The 23,757-nt window shown below is 44.3% G+C and overlaps 1 protein-coding gene across 1 annotated transcript in view; it reads left to right on the top strand.

Annotated features, from left to right (window-relative positions):
* LOC126235062 (cubilin-like) overlaps window positions 1–23,757 on the top strand; it is a 451,076-nt gene that overhangs the window by 327,125 nt on the left and 100,194 nt on the right. The window contains exon 4 of the mRNA XM_049943797.1: window positions 15,677–15,927. Coding sequence (XP_049799754.1) covers window positions 15,677–15,927 — 251 coding nt within the window. The remainder of the gene's footprint in view (window positions 1–15,676; window positions 15,928–23,757) is intronic.

Below are 23,757 nucleotides of genomic sequence, written 5' to 3' on the forward strand. Positions count from 1 at the left end.
AGAAATAACTTCATCAAAATATACCAAGCAATTTGTTTCCTGTGACCGTGTAAATGTGTCGTTCATCAGTCTCTGAAATATGCTAGGTGCCCCTTTGCAACTCAATGACACCCTCTTATTCTCATAGTGCAAATAATCAGCAGTAAAGGCTGTGTTCTCCCTGTCCTAGATGCTCTTTGATGTTTGGCGGTATCCACTTGCTACATCTGTTGGGTGCTGTGAACGCCCTTTTCTTTCTTTCTTTTTGAATCATCGGTCCTGTGATTGCTTTGACACGGCACACCATGATTTCTTTTCCTGTGCCACCCTCTTCATCTTAGAGGAGCACTTGCAACCTACGTCCTCAATTAGTTGCCGGATGAATTTAGATCTCTGTTTTTCTCTACAGTTGTCACCCTCTATAGCTCCCTCTAGTACCATGGAGGATATGCTGTGACGTTTGATCTCTTAACACATGTTCTACAATCCTGTCCCTTCTTCTTGTCAGTGATTTTCATCTACTCTTTTTCTCGCCGATTCCCTGGATAACCTCCTGAATAATTATCTTATCGGTCTATCTAATTTTCAACAATATTTCGAACAACACATTTCATATGCATCGAATTTCTTCTCTTCCGGTTTTCTCACAGTCCATGTTTCACTACCATAATATACACTCCTGGAAATGGAAAAAAGAACACATTGACACCGGTGTGTCAGACCCACCATACTTGCTCCGGACACTGCGAGAGGGCTGTACAAGCAATGATCACACGCACGGCACAGCGGACACACCAGGAACCGCGGTGTTGGCCGTCGAATGGCGCTAGCTGCGCAGCATTTGTGCACCGCCGCCATCAGTTTCAGCCAGTTTGCCGTGGCATACGGAGCTCCATCGCAGTCTTTAACACTGGTAGCATGCCGCGACAGCGTGGACGTGAACCGTATGTGCAGTTGACGGACTTTGAGCGAGGGCGTATAGTGGGCATGCGGGAGGCCGGGTGGACGTACCGCCGAATTGCTCAACACGTGGGGCGTGAGGTCTCCACAGTACATCGATGTTGTCGCCAGTGGTCGGCGGAAGGTGCACGTGCCCGTCGACCTGGGACCGGACCGCAGCGACGCACGGATGCACGCCAAGACCGTAGGATCCTACGCAGTGTCGTAGGGGACCGCACCGCCACTTCCCAGCAAATTAGGGACACTGTTGCTCCTGGGGTATCGGCGAGGACCATTCGCAACCGTCTCCATGAAGCTGGGCTACGGTCCCGCACACCGTTAGGCCGTCTTCCGCTCACGCCCCAACATCGTGCAGCCCGCCTCCAGTGGTGTCGCGACAGGCGTGAATGGAGGGACGAATGGAGACGTGTCGTCTTCAGCGATGAGAGTCGCTTCTGCCTTGGTGCCAATGATGGTCGTATGCGTGTTTGGCGCCGTGCAGGTGAGCGCCACAATCAGGACTGCATACGACCGAGGCACACAGGGCCAACACCCGGCATCATGGTGTGGGGAGCGATCTCCTACACTGGCCGTACACCACTGGTGATCGTCGAGGGGACACTGAATAGTGCACGGTACATCCAAACCGTCATCGAACCCATCGTTCTACCATTCCTAGAGCGGCAAGGGAACTTGCTGTTCCAACAGGACAATGCACGTCCGCATGTATCCCGTGCCACCCAACGTGCTCTAGAAGGTGTAAGTCAACTACCCTGGCCAGCAAGATCTCCGGATCTGTCCCCCATTGAGCATGTTTGGGACTGGATGAAGCGTCGTCTCACGCGGTCTGCACGTCCAGCACGAACGCTGGTCCAACTGAGGCGCCAGGTGGAAATGGCATGGCAAGCCGTTCCACAGGACTACATCCAGCATCTCTACGATCGTCTCCATGGGAGAATAGCAGCCTGCATTGCTGCGAAAGGTGGATATACACTGTACTAATGCCGACATTGTGCATGCTCTGTTGCCTGTGTCTATGTGCCTGTGGTTCTGTCAGTGTGATCATGTGATGTATCTGACCCCAGGAATGTGGCAATAAAGTTTCCCCTTCCTGGGACAATGAATTCACGGTGTTCTTATTTCAATTTTCAGGAGTGTACTACGGCCGAAATGTACTTCCTCAGAAATTTCTTGCTCAAATTAAGACCTATATTTACTATTAGCAAACTTCTCTTGGGTAAGAACTCCCTTTCTGCCAGTGCTATTCTGTTTTTTATGTCCATGTTCCATCCGGTGAGCATTACTTTACTGTCTAGGAAGCAGAATTCCTTAACTTTATATACTTCTTGAGCACCAGTTCTGATGTTAGATTTCTCACTGTCATCATTTCTCCTACTTTTAACTACTTTCGTCTTTCTTCGATTTACTGTCAATCTGTATTCAGTACTGACTTAGGAATTAATAATACAGGCATTTTCCACTGACTTTGACTCGTCAGATAACCTTTGTTCTATATGGTCTCTTAATATCTTCATCCGTGATCCTGGGATCCGATGTGGTCTGCCATTTATACCCTTGCCTGGCCAAATAGGAGGCGTGTCCTTTTACTGTCTCACAATACGTGTCACTCAGTACGCTTCAAATGAAACCCATCACAATAGTATTATAATTCATGTTTCTCTTCCTCATTTAGGTGGTCCCTTTGCGAATCGTCTCTGACCCTTAGCAGTTTATCATAATCTTGTGCCTGTTCTGGCGTTTCTAGTAAATTCCTTACAGTTGTTTTGCTGCAGAGGGTTTTAGTAATTAAACACACACAAACAACATCAAGTCATGTTATGCACTATAACATCTTTCCTTTCTGGAATCACCCCTGTTCTTTTAGTCAGGCCTTATGATGTCTCATCCCGTCGGTCTTACCGTTTGCTTTTGAAACTTTCAGTTTCCTTGCCGTGTCTTCTCGTATGTGGTTCTCCATCACTGGTAATTTTGGTTCATTCCATTACTTGCACTGTCAGTATGCTGTCCTTTCAAAGTCTTATTACGTCATTTTCTTCCATGGAATTCGTTTACCATACTCTCATCTTCCTGACAGACATTTCTTCCCTCATCTTTACAATAGCGTTTCGTGGTTCAGTGTGCTCCTGGGGTACCTCCCTAACCGATACTGTCAACCACTTCACGTCAGACCCACTTACGTCCAATTGTATTTTGCTGCATCAGTAGAAACTCCCTGTTTTCGTAGAAAATTTATGCCTACCAAACCACTGGATGGGATGTCTGTTCGCTTCCTTAACACGCGAAATCAGTAATCTCCCACTACATTTCCGTCTATTCTCTAACTCATTATCGCTGTCCCAAGCATGTTCACTGTACCATGTGTTAATCCTTTTCACATCCATACCTGTTGCTTCTTTATCGGTATATGGTAGTGACAGATTCCTTTTTAGTAGAGTAATATGGGCTCCTGCATCTATAAGGAAAATCAATTCTATAGCGAATTATCTGAAATTGGTCGATAGTACGTCATTTTCTGCCCTGCAGATTACAAGAGGTAACTATTTGCCGGCTGTAGCTCAACGCTTCATGTTTTCCAAACATCCTGTTTGCCTTTCGATTTGGTCACGTACCCCGTTTAGTTCTCAAAGATGCGACAAATAATTAAAATATTAAAATATACACTTTGTGACCAAAACTATCGGGACACCTCCAAAAACATATGTTTTTCATATTTGGTGCATCGTTCTGCCACCTATTCCCAGGTACTCCACATCAGCGACCTCGGTAGTCATTAGACAATCTTGAGAGAGCAGAATGGGGCGCTCCACGGAACTCACGGACTTCGAACGGGGTCAAGTGATTGGGTGTCACTTGTGTCATACGTCTGAACGCGAGATTTGCACACTCCTAAACATCCCTACTTCCACTGTTTCCGATGTGATAGTGAAGTGTAAACGTGAAGGGACACGTACACTGCATAGGTGTACAGTCCTATCTCGTCTGTTGACTGACAGAGACCGAAAACAGTTGAAGAGGGTCGTAATGTGTAATAGGCAGACATCTATCTAGACCATCACACAGGGATTCCAAACTGCATCAAGATCCACTGCAAGTTCAAAAAATGGTTCAAATGGCTCTGAGCACTATGGGACTCAACTGCTGAGGTCATTAGTCCCCTAGAACTTAGAACTAGTTAAACCTAACTAACCTAAGGACATCACAAACATCCATGCCCGAGGCAGGATTCGAACCTGCAACCGTAGCGGTCTTGCGGTTCCAGACTGCAGCGCCTTTAACCGCACGGCCACTTCGGCCGGCTCCCACTGCAAGTACTATGACAGTTAGACAGGAGGTGAGAAAACTTGGATTTCATGGTCGCATGCACACAATCCACACATCACGCCGGTAAATGCCAAACGACGCCTCGCTTGGTGTAAGGAGCGTAAACATTGGACGACTGAACGTTATGTGGAGTGACAATTCACGGTGCACAATGAGGCGATCCGATAGCAGAGTGTGCGTATGGCGAATGCCCGGTGAACGTCATCTAAATGTTTCAAATGGCTCTGAGCACTATGCGACTTAACGTCTGAGGTGATCAGTCGCCTAGAACTTAGAACTGATTAAACCTAACTAACCTAAGGACATCGCACACATCCATGCCCAAGGCAGGATTCGAACCTGCGACCGTAGCGGTCGCTCGGTTCTAGACTGTAGCACCTAGAACCGCACGACCACTCCGGCCGGCTGAACGTCATCTGCCCGAGTGTCTAGTGTCAACAGTTAAATTGGGAAGCGGTGGTATTATTTTGCTGTCGTGTTTTTCGTAGACGGGGCTTGCACCCCTTGATGTTTTGAGTGGCACTATCACAGCACAGGCTTACACTGATATTTTAAGCACCTTCTTGCTTCCCACTGTTGAAGAGCAATTCGGGGATGGCGATTGCATCTGTCAACACGATCGAGCACCTGTTCATAATGCACGGCCAGTGACGTACTGGTAACACGACAATAACATCCCTGTAGGGGCCGGCCTGCACAGAGTCCCACAGAACACGCTTTGGATGTTTTGAAGCGCCGTCTTCGTGCTAGGTCTCACCGACCGTCGTCGAAACCTCTCCTCAGTGCAGCACTCCGTGAAGTATGGGCTGCCATTCCTCAAGAAACCTTCCAGTACATGACTGAACGTATGCCTGCGTGAGGGGAAGCTGTCATCAAGGCTAAGGGTGGGCCAACACCATATTGAAATCCAACATTACCGATGGAGAGCTCCACGAACTTCTAAGTCATTTTCAGCCAGGTGCCCGGATAATTTTGGTCACGTAGTGCACGTACTAAGTCACTACAATAAGCGGACCGTCAAGTGCCTACTGTGAGGAGCTTAAACAGTAGCATTTTGGGATTTAAGAAGCCGCTTCGGGTGTACTTAATATTTTAATTATCAGACCACACCCCGTTTCGTGGCACTGGGAACGACATCATCAGGTGACATTTATGTCACAATAGCTAAATAACCCGGAAAGGAAAAAAAACATTCGTTTTCAGACCAAACTAATAAAGCGCTAAACGACGGTACGTCAACCATTCAAAAGCAACTGATCGTAGGGATCCAAGTCCAAAATGGTCAGTGGACCCACAACTCCAGTTTGTGCGCATTCCCGCAACACGAGACGTCATCACGTACTGTGAAACTATTTGTGATTTCATAATAAAAAGTTTAAATACAGCCGAAGCGGCTTCTCACGTCACAGCTATGGTTGCCGTTTCTCAAGGTTTTCTGAAACAGTAACAACTTGACTGTTTCACAAACATTTTCGTAACGAACACGAAGAAAGTAACCTTAGTCGTCAAATTCTCTTCCCCGGGTCACTACTGATGAACTGTGATCATAGATCGATACGGCATGCTAGCCAAAAGTTCCAAGACAAACGTAAAAATTTCTTTATCTAATATTGAGAAGATTATTCCAGTGATTCTGTGCCGGTTCAGTGCTATTTGTTTTTACTTTAATCTGTTCTCCAGTGCACTATACTTGAATGTTTTGTTCTCACTGTTATGTCAGTGTCATTTGTCCCTTAGTGTTTCGACGATATCTTGTCATCATCGTTAAATGTAAATTAGGTCATTTGTATGACTGACAGTCATATGTACAATCAGTTTTAGATACAGTCTTTACTCATTCATAGCGTTGCATTGTACCTTTCACTAGTACATAAATGAGAAGCTTTATTTCTCGAACTGTGTGAAGAATTTCATGAAAACTTTTGGAAGTCGTGGAGAGCAGAATTACTGCTAACCTTTTATTAGCTCGTTAGCTGCGTAGATAGTGAATCGGCGCCACCTATGTTAGATTTCCTGCCTAAGAGTAGTCCTGCAAAGTTCTCGATACGTGCTCACAAATGACCAGCATGAAAGAGAATAGCTAACTACGTAGTTGGGTACTGCGTCGACTGCAGATGAAAGGAAGAACACTAAATTGTTAGAAAATGTTCGTTGCATTCGAGAGCAGTGAATATTTGCCGATGCAGAACTGCCTCGAGAAAAGGAGGGCAAATAAAAAAGAGAGGAAGGTGATATCAGTCAGGTAGTTGTGAATAGTGCAGCTCCTTTTGGCTGCCAACTCTCAACGACGGAAGCTCCATTTAGGGACAGCCCAATTCATAATTCAATTAAGGGCTCTCTAATAGACGGCTGGCAGCTCGGCGCGGCGCAGTTGCGCAGCGCACGTGCGCACCAGGAGCCGCCAGCCCGCAGTGTTGTCTGCCGGCGCCATTGTCCGCGGCGGGCAGTCGATAATTAACGCTGTGCGCCCAGCTGGCTCCCCGTCTTCCACAAATGAATCACAATCACAGGGCGCGCCGCTGCCGCTACCAGCCAACAGCTGGCCGCAAGAGCCGGCCGCAGTGCTGTGAGCTGAGACCCAGTCACGTGTGGTGCTCCAGCACTTGTACTATGCTTTGACGCGTCTCTTGCATACGGGTTATTAGGGGTATAAGTACAATTGATTGGATAATTGATGTCTTAATATGGACTCACTTCGTTTAACAATGTGAAGGGCTTATTTCAATAGTAATACAAGTGCATTATTGTTCATTGTGAGGTACAGAGTCCTAAAGTTAAATAGGCGCTAAAAAATCTGCAGTTGAGATACAAGAAATATTCAAGCATATGACTTTTTCCTAGAGATGAACCTTTCTTTCTGTTTGTTTGTATTATTAATTTCAGAAGCATTACAGGCAGAAAAGTGGAGGTAATGGACATGTACCACTATTGAAATAAGCCCTTCATACACTCCTGGAAATTGAAATAAGAACACCGTGAATTCATTGTCCCAGGAAAGGGAAACTTTATTGACACATTCCTGGGGTCAGATACATCACATGATCACACTGACAGAACCACAGGCACATAGACACAGGCAACAGAGCATGCACAATGTCGGCACTAGTACAGTGTATATCCACCTTTCGCAGCAATGCAGGCTGCTATTCTCCCATGGAGACGATCGTAGAGATGCTGGATGTAGTCCTGTGGAACGGCTTGCCATGCCATTTCCACCTGGCGCCTCAGTTGGACCAGCGTTCGTGCTGGACGTGCAGACCGCGTGAGACGACGCTTCATCCAGTCCCAAACATGCTCAATGGGGGACAGATCCGGAGATCTTGCTGGCCAGGGTAGTTGACTTACACCTTCTAGAGCACGTTGGGTGGCACGGGATACATGCGGACGTGCATTGTCCTGTTGGAACAGCAAGTTCCCTTGCCGCTCTAGGAATGGTAGAACGATGGGTTCGATGACGGTTTGGATGTACCGTGCACTATTCAGTGTCCCCTCGACGATCACCAGTGGTGTACGGCCAGTGTAGGAGATCGCTCCCCACACCATGATGCCGGGTGTTGGCCCTGTGTGCCTCGGTCGTATGCAGTCCTGATTGTGGCGCTCACCTGCACGGCGCCAAACACGCATACGACCATCATTGGCACCAAGGCAGAAGCGACTCTCATCGCTGAAGACGACACGTCTCCATTCGTCCCTCCATTCACGCCTGTCGCGACACCACTGGAGGCGGGCTGCACGATGTTGGGGCGTGAGCGGAAGACGGCCTAACGGTGTGCGGGACCGTAGCCCAGCTTCATGGAGACGGTTGCGAATGGTCCTCGCCGATACCCCAGGAGCAACAGTGTCCCTAATTTGCTGGGAAGTGGCGGTGCGGTCCCCTACGGCACTGCGTAGGATCCTACGGTCGTGGCGTGCATCCGTGCGTCGCTGCGGTCCGGTCCCAGGTCGACGGGCACGTGCACCTTCCGCCGACCACTGGCGACAACATCGATGTACTGTGGAGACCTCACGCCCCACGTGTTGAGCAATTCGGCTGTACGTCCACCCGGCCTCCCGCATGCCCACTATACGCCCTCGCTCAAAGTCCGTCAACTGCACATACGGTTCACGTCCACGCTGTCGCGGCATGCTACCAGTGTTAAAGACTGCGATGGAGCTCCGTATGCCACGGCAAACTGGCTGACACTGACGGCGGCGGTGCACAAATGCTGCGCAGCTAGCGCCATTCGACGGCCAACACCGCGGTTCCTGGTGTGTCCGCTGTGCCGTGCGTGTGATCATTGCTTGTGGAGCCCTCTCGCAGTGTCCGGAGCAAGTATGGTGGGTCTGACACACCGGTGTCAATGTGTTCTTTTTTCCATTTCCAGGAGTGTATGAAACCTGTTGCCTTCTGCACTGTTGTACTTGCACCGTGGAGCAGACTACCCGTTCAGCGCCATCGCGTCCGCACCTCAATACCTGAAAGTGCTGCTCAGAGCAGAATGAACATTAATGGCTTGATAAATTTAGAAAACATTTCTCGAGCAGAAAATCAGTGGCCTAGCTAAAGACTTTAAAAATTATCTAAAAAGCAGTGTGGATCGCAATATAATATTTATTTGCAATGGTAACTGATTTCGGTCGTATTGTGACCATCTTCTGATCATTTATACTATGATGGTAGGCGTTGGCAGTGAACGAAGCACATATTGTGCCTCAGAGCAGTCGACGTTTGTGGAACCAAGATACCTGCTCTCCTTACCGTCACCATCTATCATGGTACAAAGAGTCTGAAGGTGGTCACATCATACTTGGATTGTCTGCCTTGCGCCAGGTATTGACTGCATACCCCTCCGTGCTTCTCTGTCTTCTGCGTTCCTCTTCATTCTTTGGTACCCTCCCTGTGACGTGCTGACACCATCCAGGACCTGAAACCTTGTTCTGTCCTTTTCTCTCTTTCTCGGAAGGGAAATTTCAGTTTCCTCTACTAGAACTCTAGAAGGCAATATCTTCTTAGATTGTGGCCTATCCTGTTTAGTTTCCTGTTCTTCACAAACCGACTGAAATTGTTTACCATTGCAAATATATACACAGGGTGAGTCGCGTAAGACGTAACACCCCCTTTATTCCGGGGGAGACTGCACGTTCGGAATGCGGTTTTCGGCGAATCATAGAGGACTATGGGGCAGATACGTTGGTACATACACAATAATTACAACGTTTATATTGACCGAGATAATGAGGCAAGTACATGTTTTTTAAATGGGACGCTATACTTTTTTTACCATCATTCCAATGCTCTGGAAAAGACGCGTATAGTGCTGTAACGCATGTTGCTATTGTGATTCAAACTTTGCTTAAAAGAGGGCGGATGAGGGTTTACGTACGTAGCGTAGGCTGTGCATGTTGCATAGAGCACGGCAACTCGGCCTGCGGATCGCGCGAAGCGTGTTTACGGTCTGCAGCCGCTTCCAACCGCCTCGACCTTCAATCGTACAATATTTCCCAGCGTCTTTTAAGTGAAGTTTGAATCACAATAGCAACATGCGTTACATCACTATACGCGTCTTTTCTACAGCGTTCGAATGATGGTAAAAAAAGTATATCGTCCATTTTAAAAAAACTTGTATTTGCCTCATTAACTCGGTCAATAAAAACGTTGTGATTACGTGCAATCGCCAACGGAATAATGGGGGTGTTACGTCTTACGAAACTCACCATATATATAACCTAAACATCCTACTCAGAATAGCTGTAGTTTTTAGTCTGACACTGAAGTAAATTCTGATGCAATTTTGCTCAGTACACTGCTCTCAGTCACGGCAACTCGGCTTGCGGGTCGCGCGAAGCGTGTTTACGGTCTGCAGCCGCTTCCAACCGCCTCGACCTTCAATCGTACAATATTTCCCAGCGTCTTTTAAGTGAAGTTTGAATCACAATAGCAACATGCGTTACATCACTATACGCGTCTTTTCTACAGCGTTCGAATGATGGTAAAAAAAGTATATCGTCCATTTTAAAAAAACTTGTATTTGCCTCATTAACTCGGTCAATAAAAACGTTGTGATTACGTGCAATCGCCAACGGAATAGTGGGGGTGTTACGTCTTACGCGACTCACCATATATATATATATATATATATATATATATATATATATATATATAACCAACCTAAACATCCTACTCAGAATAGCTGTAGTTTTTAGTCTGACACTGAAGTAAATTCTGATGCAATTTTGTTCAGTACACTGCTCTCAGTCATCAGTAGAAATATGTGCACTTGTAACCTTAACATCCAACGTGGCACGATTCCTATTTGGGTATGTTAGCACTTGTTATGTTGTCTCTTCGACATGCCTGCAGTAAATGCGGAAGAGTAAAATAAGGTGACGTAATTAGCAAAGGTGTCCAGACAGAACCAACGTGCTTTTATTCTTTTCATGGACAAACACCAGTAGACACCATTGAAGAATTAAAGAAAGTGTATGGGGCTGTATGTTTGCCGAAAACCACTGTTTTGGAATGGTGCGCCCAGTCCAGTACTGTTAACGATTAGACACACGACGCCAGTCGATCCGGCAGGCTGGACAGTCGAAATTTGTACACTCGAGCTCTAGCCCTAATGTCTGGGTTTTTCCCACGGTTATCACTTCTTCAGTCCCTTAAGCAAGGCCTAGAAGTGTCTACGTTAGCGAGGATTTGCAGCAGAAATTTACAAACTAACGTAGCAGTCCACGGTGTTTTGTCAAACGGGTATCTTCAAACTGGTGCGTCGGTGTGGATAATTGTCTCGATGTTCACGACTCCTGTATGATATCTGAACGGAAGATTTATGTTCGCCGCTTATACAGGGAGATCCATTGATCGTGACCGGGCCAAATATCTCAGGAAATAAGCATTAAACGAAAAATCTAAAAAGAACGAAACTCGTCCAACTTACAAGGAGAAACCAGATGGCGCTATGATTGGCCCGCTATTTGGCGCTGCCAAAGGTCAAACGGATATCAACTGCGTGTTTTTTAATTGGAACCCCCATTTTTTTATTACATATTCGTGTAGTACGTAAAGAAATATGAATGTTTTAGTTGGACCACTTTTTTCGCTTTGTGATAGATGGCGCTGTAATAGTCACAAACGTATAAGTAACATTCCGCCAGTGCGGATGGTATTTGCTTCGTGATACATTCTCAACACCGACGTTTCTGAGATTCCCGATTCTCGCGCAATTTGTCTGTTACTGATGTGCGGATTAGCCGCGACAGCAGCTAAAACACCTACTTGGGCATCATCATTTGTTGCAGGTCGTGGTTGACGTTTCAAATGTGGCTGAACACTTCCTGTTTCCTTAAATAACGTAACTATCCCGCGAAAGGTCCGGACACTTGGATGATGTCGTGCAGGATACCGAGCAGCATACATAGCACACGCCCGTTGGGCATTTTGATCACAACGGCCGTACATCAACACGATATCGACCTTCTCCGCAATTGGTAAACGGTCCATTGTAACACGGGTAATGTATCACGAAGCAAATACCGTCCGCACTGGCGGAATGTTACGTGATACCACGTACTTATACGTTTGTGACTATCACAAAGAGAAAAAAGTGGTCCAACTAAAACATTCATATTTCTTTACGTACTACACGAATATGTAATAAAAATGGGGGTTCCTATTTAAAAAACGCAGTTGATATTCGTTCGACCAATGGCAGCCCCATCTAGAGGGCAACCATAGCGCCAACTGGTTTCCCTCTTCAAGCTAGATGAGTTTCGTTCTTTGTAGTTTTTTCGTTTGATACTTATTTCGTGAGACATTTGGCCCGGTCACTATCAATGGACCACCCTGTATAGTGCTCGCAATTAAAACTGCAGTAACAAAAAGGAAGTGTAACAAATGTATGAATTTATAGTGTAGTACAATGAATTCGTGATTAAATTCTATGGTGATTTGGAATGCAAAGAGAGTGAAATTTAGTGCATCGAGCTACCACCTATGGCGGCGGAAATGGCTCTACCCTGTCTGGGTATCTAAACGAACTGAGCGTGGATGACAGATACTGTTTTAGGTCATTCCATATTGCTTCGACACTATGCCAGGGTGAATCAATAATCGATGGTGATAAATGCTGGCGTGTCAGTCTGTCGGAAACACATGAGCAGTTATTTTCAGTGGGTAAGAGATTTGAAAAACGTGCTGTGGAGACCAAAATTTTAATCTCCCTTGCAAATATGAAACGCTAGTATATTAATAACAAGGTTAACCGTCAGAATGTTAAGTCCAAACATGCAAAGTGCATGCATTGGGTTGTACAGATGCCGTATGTCAGTATGTGACACGGTGTTCCAAGCCTGTTGGACATGGTCGGTCAACAGAGAGACGGTTAACGCTATTTCTGAATGATGCTGGAATTGTAGTCCCATGATTTACCGTATGTGCTCGATTGGATACGCACAAGTCGGCTTTCTTAGTTACAACCGCGGTATGTGGGTCAGAATTATCCTGTTCGAAGTCATCCCCAATGCTATTCATGAATGGCAGCACAACAGGTTGAATCACTTCACTGACGTACAGATTTACAGTCAGATTGTGTGGTGTGACCAGAGACTGCTCTTCGTACCATACGAAAGCGCACCGAAGACCATAACACCATGTATAGCTCCGGTGTGTCTAGCACGCAAACAGGTTGTTTGCAGCCCTCTACTAGCCTCCTTCTGATCGACACACGGCCATCCTGGCACCGAGGAAGAACCACCTTTCACTAGAAAGATCTCCACCCTGCCCTCCAGTGAGCTCTTGTTTGACACCACTGAAGTAGCAAATGGCGGTCGTTTGGTGTCAGGGGAACGCTTATTACAGGGCGTCTAGCTCGAAGCTGTCCTAGAAGCAACCAATTTGCAACAGTTCGTTGTGTCACTACGGTGCCAAGGCTGCTCAAATTGCTGCAACAGATGAAGTACAATGCGCGAGAGCCCCACTCCGAAAACGATGGTCTTCCCTCTCGGTAGCGCTACGTGAATTTCCGGAACCTGGTCTTCTTGCAACCGTATAGTCTATGACCACCGCTGCCAACAACCATGTACCGTGGCCACATTCCTGCCAAGTCAGTCTGCAGTATTGCAGAAGGAAGATCAAGGTATTATACAATGTATTATACAACTCATGCTCAGAGAGGTGTTTATAATGGCGTCTTTGTCGCCTTAAAATCATTCTTTACTAACATCAGTTCACCAGGTCCAGTCCTAAATGCAGCTAACGCTCACCTAGTAGATAGTGTCGGAAGTTCCATGCGGCTGTTCACGGATGATTCTGTAGTATATAGAGAAGTTGCAGCATTAGAAAATTGCAGCGAAATGCAGGAAGATCTGCAGCGGATACGCACTTGGTGCAGGGAGTGGCAACTGACCCTTAACATAGGCAAATGTAATGTTTTGCTAATACATAGAAAGAGGGATACTTTATTGTATGATTATATGATAGCGGAACAAACACTGGTAGCTGTTACGTCTGTAAAATATCTGGGAGTATGCGTACGGAACGATTTGAAGCGAATGATCATATAAAATTAATTGGTGGTAAGGCGGGTGCCAGGTTGAGATTCAGTGGGAGAGTTCTTAGAAAATGTAGTCCATCAACAAAGGCGGTGGATTTCAAAACACTCGTTCGACCTGTACTTGAGTATTGCTCATCAGTGTGGGGTCCGTACCAGGTCGGGTTGACAGAGGAGATAGAGAAGATCCAAAGAAGAGCGGCGCGTTTCGTCACAGGGTTATTTGGTAACCGTGATAGCGTTACGGAGATGTTTAGCAAACTCAAATGGCCGGCTCTGCAAGAGAGGCGCTCTGCATCGCGGTGTAGCTTGCTGTCCAGGTTTCGAGAGGATGCGTTTCTGGATGAGGTATCGAATATATTGCTTTCCCTAGTTATACGTCCCGATGAGATCACGAATTTGATGTTAGAGAGATTCGAGCGCGCACGGAGGCTTTCCGGAAGTCGTTCTTCCCGCCAACCAACCATACGCGACTGGAACAGGAAAGGGAGGTAGTGACAGTGGCACGTAAAGTGCCCTCCGCCACATGCCGTTGTGTGGCTTGCGGAGTATAAATATAGATGTAAATGTAGACTGTTACAGTGTGTATTTAAAGTACATCTTATTTGCAGCCTCATAGTGGCGCTACTAGAGCCACTTTATTGCTACTGGCGCGAAATTTGAATAGACATCATCTTTCCGATGTAGAAACATGACCGCTAGTTTTCATTTACGTCGTACAACCCATTCTTGGTGATGCGATTTTTTTTCCGTCAGTGTATTTCAACCATTAGTAGAAGCGTATCGGAAGTCACACGGATCTTTTCTTATTTTTTAAAAAGTTGTTGTTCTAACTATGAGAGACAGGAAATGAAATTGTCGTAATACATAGTTCCTGAAAATCAAACAACGAGAAGTGTGGCTACGAATGAAGACCTCTTACGGGATCGCTCGACGAGGTATTACAGTGGTAGTTAGGTAGTTAATTTCATTTTCCCTGGATCATTTTGCACGATTTATCGCAATGGTGTGGAACGAGACGTTTTACCTTCCCATCGCAAACTAATTCGCTAATATCCCTACATGCTGAATATTTATAAGGCTTTTTTCTAATAATGATGTGAATTAGTCATGGAAAAGACACTGGACCCTGGACTCGCAATCGTAAGGACGATGGTTCAAATACCACATCTGGGCATCCGGGCTATGTTTCCCCGTGGTTTCTATAAATTTCATAAGGAAAGTGTGGGGATGGTTCATTTGAATATCGCAAGGTCGAGTTCCTACCCAATCCTTCTTTAAACCTAATTGTATTTCATCTGTATTTACCTAGTCGTCGATTGTTTGTTATGTCGTAGCTTTCTTTCATATTTTGGAATTGGGTCATCAATCTCCGTAGGAATTTTCATCACCAGAATTCATTCCATGCTCATACCGTTACCCGATTTTATGAACGAGGAATATATATACATCATTGAATGCAGTCCATTAACTATCATCTCAGACATTGGGTGGAATATACAGTACAGCTCCTATACTTACTTCCTTTCCCACGAAAAACCGACTCGACTGAAATTCCTCTTTCTTCGATGGTGTAAATATTTATTATACCGATAACAACAGTTGTCAACAATTTTCAGTCATACTTGTACTGCAGGATGCGACGCAACTGAAGAACATTGCTCAGTACTGGCGAAAGTAAATACGGAATATTTAAGTACGTCCGACTGTCCAGGAAAAAATGACAAATTACTTTTAATTGCACTTATTATGCATCATACCACATGTAAGCAGTCAAATTCATGCTTGCGTTCTTTTTAACACACTTACTACGTCAAACTGTGCTTGTAACTGAAATTTAAGGTTAGTTTCATGTTACTAACATTTATGTGTTCATGGTTGTGTGACAGATTGTGGATGGTAACGCCAAAACGGACGTAAGCAACCGGAAGGATCCAGGAGTGTTTTGCGGTGAGACGGAACAACCACAGACGTTCATTTCTGAGACCAGCTTCGTCAAGGTTGTGTTCCACGCGGACAACTTCACGGACCAGACCTACTTCAGCTTTGACTCACGTGCCGAGCAGCAGCTGGAAGTTTACCTGCGCTATGGGCAGCATCCGGAACTCTACCCCAACAGGAGAGGGGAGGTCATACCCGGGTACGTAATCCCACCTAGCAATGTCCATGTTTGACTAATGGAGTTGTTCTGTTCCAGGCAGATGTTGTGACAAGCATGTGTAATATTGTCATGACTTCTGTTAAAGTATCCACCTTGGTGGAATATTGCAGCTACTCTGACTTCCTAGAAGTTTTACCTGCAACTTCAGTGGCCCCACATTTTTGACAATGTGTGCTCATGTGAACGTTGTATTCTCATCAGGCGTAATTGTCGGGATGGTGCTCCATTGTTACCCAGCACGTACGCGAACTGGAGCACGGAGCTGTACTTCAATCCTCGTCATCGCTTAACACAGCAAGGCAAAGGCCCACTGATTCACTTCCCAGTGGAGTGAGAGCTAATTTGAAATTGTGTGTAGGACCTGGATTGGAACCCAGAACCCTACTTTTAGCTTGCAGCATTATTGACTGAGTTATCGCGGAAAGCTAATGAAGCACGTTAGTACCTTCTGTTGTATGTTCCTCATTCCTGCTTTCCAAATTTCACAGAAGCTCTGCTCCGTTCCCTGCCGGCTTAGATCTCTTAGAAGGAAGGATGAGGTGGAGCAATAACATGGCAAGGTTTTGTAGTAGCTTTTCAGAGAGGGGTGGGGGGTGCACTTTTAATCTGCAAAGTACTTTCAAAACTGCGCAGCTCTGTAGATAAATTAATTTATTCCTAAAAGCAAAGTCCAGCAAGGTATGAAAAAGAGCTTCAGTGGAAAAATAACATTGTCATTGGATACTGTAATGCCGACTAATAGTTTTCTTTTATTTTCTTCTGTCAACAATAACAAAAGCATTTCAGACTGTCGTAGCCGGTCTCCACCGGCTAGTGCACTTCATGAAAAACTGTATGTAAAAGCGCTTGCGCCTGGAGGTGACGTATCATTGCTGTTGCAATGTCAATACAGGTTTATAAACTGAATGTTACAAGGCATTTGAAATACTTGTTGGTGTTGTCAAAATAAAATAAAAGATGAGCTTCCTCGTAGAACTGTCAACAATAGCAAGTTTCTGGGATGGAGTCTCGGTCTGATACGGTTTTAATCTGTCAGAGATTTTCAGAAACAAAAGTAGAGAATAAAATATGAACGAAAGCTAGCTAGGGGAAAGTGCTGTACCTAGAGGTCAATGTATCTAGCATCAAAAGACTTTTATTCGGTCGGTGCTTAACCCTAGTCACTAATTTTAGAATCACATGAAGAAAAGCACAATACAGGCCGCAACAAGCAGTTTTCCGCCAGTTTATGCACTTTTTATCAATTTGTTTAGCGTATCATTTGTAAATAGTTCGGCGTTTTACATATGTGAGATCTATATAGTATGTCAAAGCTCTTTGAGGTAGTATCTAGACGGAAACTGAGGACGGAGAAATAAATGGAAAGAGAAGGGCCTTATGTGAACAGTTGCATCGGGATTTCTTGCCTAATCGGCGGGGAAAACTGAAAATCTGTGCCGGGCCGGGACTCGAACCCAGAATATTCTGCGTATTACGCAGCTACGTTAACCACTGCGCCATCCGGACAGTTTATCGAAAATGGACGGATAATGTTGGCGCAGTCTACTGCCGAGCAGCACTACCAGCTAGCGTCACCTACCTGCAGTCCCTATCGCTAATTTTTAGATTCCCGCCAGAGGTCGGACGGTTTGTGCATTCGCGGTGAAGGTTGTGCATCCATTGCCCATCTACGCGAATCAGTTACATGAACGCATAATGTCTGTTCATTCGGACAGGGAAGAAAAATGAAAAGAAAGGGAAGGAATTGTTGATATCAGCAGCATTGGAATTTTTTTTTCGGAATCGTCTGAAAGAACAGACATCACGCCTTCTTATAACTGATTTGTCTCTATGGTGAATCAATCTATACCCTTCAGTGTGGTTGTGCAACATCGTTTGACGTTGGCGGGAATCTCAAATTAGCGAGTGTGCAGGACATAGACAGGTAGCGCTAGGTGGGAGGGTGGCTCGATTGGGGATCGTGCCGAGATATTCCGTGCATTTGCAATAAATATCGTGTCCGGATGGCAAAGTGGAGGGGGCGTTCAGGGATGGGAATGGAATGGCATTAGGTTTCGATCCCTGCTCACCGTGTCTGTACGAGTCTGAAACTGACCACCACACTTTACACCACCATAAAGAAACAGAAAGGAAACTGGGTAGAGCCCTTTTCTGCGAAAGACAGAGGTCAGAGGTTCGAACAAAAAATAAAAAATTAAATAAAATAAAAATTACACAAGCTCAACTGCCTAGTAAGCAGAAAATCCCACGTTCAAGTATCGGTCCAGCACACATTTTCACTCGTCGCCGCCGATTCCTTATAAGTCCAGATGCAGGCGACATCATCAGTTGCTTCCGTTTCCTTTCCTTCTCCCCACACACTTTCAATTTACATAATATGTATAAACATAGTATGCGGATTCCACATGAAGTCTGTTCTTTTGGACATGTCCGAAAGGAACAGATGCCATGTGTTCATATTATCTTTGGAATATATTGTTAATTCCTCATGTACAGATTTTTATAGGAGGTAAGGGGCTATTAATGTTCAGATTTATTATTTAACATGTGGACACTTAAGCCATACCTGGTCGGTCGTGCACCATTTCGTACCTTGAACCAGCAGAAGGCCTTTTACCATGGAAAATGTGATACTTGCAAATGAACAGAGTTTCTGTTATGTCTTAGCAAATTTACCAGTCTCTAAAATGAAAATATTTGTTAGTTTCGAAAAGCTTCTACTTCAAAATATACGTGTAACTGGTTTTGGATAATACTTCTGCTTAATTTGAGTCTACTTATTGGTTATTTGTTTGCAGTAGAGTAATAATGTAAAACCTTTAAATTTCTATCGAATATTTGTTCACAGATTCATGACCATGTTACACCATGGAATATGTTTCCACATCTGGAAAATCCCAAATTTTCCGGAGTATTGTTCGTAATTTTAAGAAAACAATGAAGCACCTAAAAATGAATGCCCTCATTTATAAATGGAGTAAGAAATTATATTAAATGTTTATTACAGGCCTGCGTAGAGATGAATGTCTGGAAAGAGACCGAAGGAACAACACATTTCCCTACTCGATAGCAATCCATTGATGACATGAAGTACTGTTAATTGAAACACTCAGCATTTTATCTCTTACAGTCACTGAAACTCAATTCTAAACTTTACATCGCTGATGTTTATAACAGAAGTAAATGATTCTGTATTGCCTTTCTTATCAGTGATGTGAAAATCTTTAAAGACGAAAGTACCATTCGCACGATACCTCACTACCAGGTAATATAGCTCGATGAAACTTGGAGCGTACATAGAAACAACTGCTGCAGTACAGTACAGTACACAAGGTAACTAAAAATTACGTAGTAAGACAAGTAGAAATTACACTTTTATTCCAAGATAATAATTACACTTAAGTCGCCGCGGTTTATCATGGTCCCCTGGACATTTCCAAAGGTGAGGCACGGGTGTTAGTAGCGTGTGAGATCACCGCGGTCGGTAATGCAAGCTCTGGAAGGTGCTCCCAAGCTGGCCACTTCGTTGGTAAGGAGTTTTCGTAGTAGGGCGTTCCATTCTTCCACCAGCGCTGTTGGCAATTGCTGGATGGACTTTGGTGCATGTGGACGCGATGCAGTACGTCTCCCCTACGCATCCACAATGTGCTCGATTGGATTTCACTTGGAGGAACGGGCGGGCCAGACCATTCGGCGAATATCCTCTCGTTCAAAGAGCTCCTCCACTTGTGTTTTTTGACGCGATCGCACATGTTGTTGTTGATGTGGTCTTCAGTCCTGAGACTAGTTTGATGCAGCTCTCCATGCTACTGTATCCTGTGCAAGCTGCTTCATCTCCTACTACGTACTGTAGACTACATCCTTCTGAATCTGCTTAGTGTATTTATCTCTTGGTCTCCCTCTACGATTTTTATCCTCCGCGCTGCCCTCCAATACTAAGTTAGTGATCCCTTGATGCCTCAGAACATGTCCTACCAACCGATCCCTTCTTCTAGTCAAATTGTGCCACAATCTCCTCTTCTCACCAATTCCATTCAATACCTCATCATTAGTTATATGACCTACCCATCTTATCTTCAGGATTCTTCTGTAGTACCACATTTCGAAAGCCTCTATTCCCTTCTTGTCTAAACTATTATCGTCCATGTTTCACCTCCATACATTGTTACACTCCATACAATTGCTTTCAGAAACGATTTCCTGACACTTAAATCCATACTCGATGTTAACAAATTTTTCTTCTTCATAAAAGCTTTCCTTGCCACTGTCAGTCGACATTTTATATCCTCTCTACTTCTAGGCGCTACAGTCTGGAACCGCGCGACTGCTACGGTCGCAGGTACGAATCCTGCCTCGGGCATGGATGTGTGTGATGTCATTAGGTTGGTTAGGTTTAAGTAGTTCTAAGTTCTACGGGACTGATGACCTCAGAAGTTAAGTCCCATAGTTCTCAGAGCCATTTGAACCATTTTTCCTCCCTACTTCGAACATCGTCAGTTATTTTGCTCCTCAAATAGCAAAACTCCTTTACAACTTTAAATGTCTCATTTCCTAATCTAATTCCCTTAGCATCACCCGATTTAATTCGACTACATTCCATTATCCTCGTTTTGCTTTTGTTGATGTTCATCTTATATCCTCCTTTCAAGACACTGTCCATTCCGTCCAGCTGCTCTTCCAAGTCCTTTGCTGTCTCTAACAGAATTACAATGTCATCGGCGAACCTTGAAGTTTTTATTTCTTCTCCATGGATTTTAATACCTACTCCGAATTTTTCTTTTGTTTCCTTTACTGCTTGCTCACTTTACAGTTTGAATAACATCGGGGATACGCTACAACTTTGTCTCACTCCCTTCCCAACCACTGCTTCCCTTTCAAGCCCATAGACTCTTATAACTGCCGTCTGGTTTCTGTACAAATTATAAATAGCCTTTCGCTCCCTATATTTTGCCACTGCCACCTTCAGAATTCGAAAGAGAGTATTCCAGTCAACATTGTCAAAAGCCTTCTGTAAATCTACAAATGCTAGAAACGTAGGTTTGTCTTTCTTTTATCTAGCTTCTAAGATATGTTTTAGGGACAGTATTGCCTCACGTGCTCCGATATTTCTACGGAATCCAAACTGATCTTCCCCGAGGTCGGCTTCAACCAGTTTTTCCATTCAAGAATTCGCGTTCGTATATTGCAGCTCTAACTTATTAAACTGATAATTCGGTAATTTTCACATCTGTCAACACCTGATTTCTTTGGGATTGGAATTATTAAATTCTTCTTGAAGTTGAGGGTGTTTCGCCTGCCTCATACATTTTGCTCACCAGATGGTAGAGTTTTGTCAGGAGTGGCTCCCCAAAGGCTGTCAGTAGTTCTAATGGAATGTTGTCTAATCCCGGGGCCTTGTTTCGACTTAGGTCCTTCACTGCTCTGTCAAACTCTTAACGCAGTATCATATCTCCCATTTCATCTACATCCTCTTCCATTTCTATAATATTGTCCTCAAGTACATCGCCCTTGTATAGACCCTGTATATACTCCTTCCACCTTTCTGCTTTCCTTTCTTTGCTTGGAACTGGGTTTCCATCTGAGATTTTCATATTCATAGAAGTGGTTCTCTTTTCTCCAAAGGTCTCTTTCATTTCCTGTAAGCAGTATCTATCTTACCCCTTGTGAGATAAGCCTCTACAACCTTACATTTGTCCTCTAGCCATCCCTGCTTAGCCATTTTGCACTTCCTGTCGATCTCACTTTTGAGACGATTGTATACCTTTTTGCCTGCTTCATTTACTGCGTTTTTATATTTTCTCCTTTCATCAATGAAATTCAATATTTCTTCTGTTACCCAAGGAATTTTACCGACTTGATCCTCTGCTGCCTTCACTGTTTCATCCCTTAAAGCCACACATTCTTCTTCTACTGTATTTCTTTCCCCCACTCTTGTCAATTGTTCCCTTATGCTCTGCCTGAAACTCTGTACAACCTCTGGTTTAGTCAGTTTATCCAGGTCCCATCTCCTTAAATTCCCACCTTTTTGCAGTTTCATTAGTTTTAGTCTACGGTTCATAACCAATAGATTGTGGTCAGAGTCCACATCTGCCCCTGGTAATGTCTTACAATTTAAATCCTTGTTCCTAAATCTCTTTCTTACCATTATATAATCTATCTGATACCATCTAGTATTTCTACGCTTCTTCGATGTATACAACCTTCTTCCATCGCACATAGTCGTGCATAAAAATTTGGTCAGGGCCAAATGCATCCTTGAAAAGGCATACATAGAGAAAAAGTACAATATCATAATAACGTTCACCGGTGACTGTAGAGAGTTCAAAGATTTAGAAGCCAGTACGCCAATGGGATATTAAGTCTACACAGACCATAACACATGGACAACCACAACGATGTTGTTCGAAAGTGTTCTTGGATGCAACAGTATCCCTCATACGGTGATAGGATGCCGAACATGACTGTTTCGCTGGTCAGATGCGGTAACTATATTCGTCTACGTCTAACAGTAGAGATGTGCACAAAATTGTAAGCAAGCAGTGTACTAGCAGCTCAGTGCAAGCAGATGTCTTTTTGAGAATCCAATGGAACACGCTGTGCTCCAATCACGACTGTAACGGGTGTTTCAGAAAATATGTTCTTCAAGTAACACTCATAGCAGCCTTGATCGTTTATAGCTTCGACTAGAGACAGTCTGCAAATCGCCAGACGCAAACAAAATCGTTTATTGAAGTGGTTATTAATGTTGGTCCTTACTTCTGTTGGAAACAATTTGTTTTGTCAACATAATATACAGACACCACAGGAACCACACTGATGCTCATAGATTAAGGATAATGCTGATTAATGGTGATACAACGCTGTGGTAGGCGTTTTGCGGGTTAAATCACCTCGGAGTATGACCATGTGGTGCATCTGACCTGCCGTCGTCGCACGGTGGCGCTGGCAGCAGTCCACATACGCAGAGGTGTGTTGGTGCATGTCAGAGTGCGGTCCAGCGAGTAAATGTGCAGACGTTTTCAGCCGTGCTAATGGTGAATGTGTGTTGAAAATGGCTCAAAGAACACATATTTAAGGGGCTCCGGAACGCCCTATACTTGCAATGATAAAATAACGCTTATAAATTACATCTTTCCTCACAAAGTATTTGAGGTAGGAAGTTGAACTTTTTACAGATTATTTATTGGAATATGGGCTACAACTTAACACAGGGATTTTACAAAATTTTAGTTCAGTTATTAAAGATGATTTTTTTTCAATTGTAATGAAAATTCACAACATTTTTTTCAATTTTTTATTTATATATTCAAAAATATACAGTTTTTTGGAAAGAGGCTGTGTTAAATTATGCAGAAGGTACTGTGTAACATTTATTGAAAGTTTGAAACAAATATGTTTGGAAGATCCTTAGAAAACATGTAATTAGTATGAGAAAATAAAAGTTTTGGGAATCGAGCGACAAAGATTGGATTAGCTTTTTAGTGCATTCCAGGTCCATAGGATGGATTATCTTCATCCTCTGCAAACTCCTTCTCCAGCTTCCTCTTGTTCCTCCTCCTGTTTACTGTTGCTTGTATTTCTAGACTCCTTACAGCCCTGTCTGCAGCCCGAAGGCGTTCCTTGTCTAAAGCAAGCATCGCTCGTACCATGTTAGAACCTATCTTCATTCCCATATTTCTAAATACCTTGCACCTTACAATGTTGCCATCATTGAAAGTCGCAACAGCATCATACACACCAAAGTGAATTGTTTCTATTCCAACAAATACAGTCTTGGGGATTCTCGACCATATAACACTATTTACACTT

The sequence above is a fragment of the Schistocerca nitens genome, chromosome 2 (assembly GCF_023898315.1).
Source record: "Schistocerca nitens isolate TAMUIC-IGC-003100 chromosome 2, iqSchNite1.1, whole genome shotgun sequence".
NCBI classification, from domain to species: Eukaryota; Metazoa; Arthropoda; class Insecta; order Orthoptera; family Acrididae; genus Schistocerca; species Schistocerca nitens.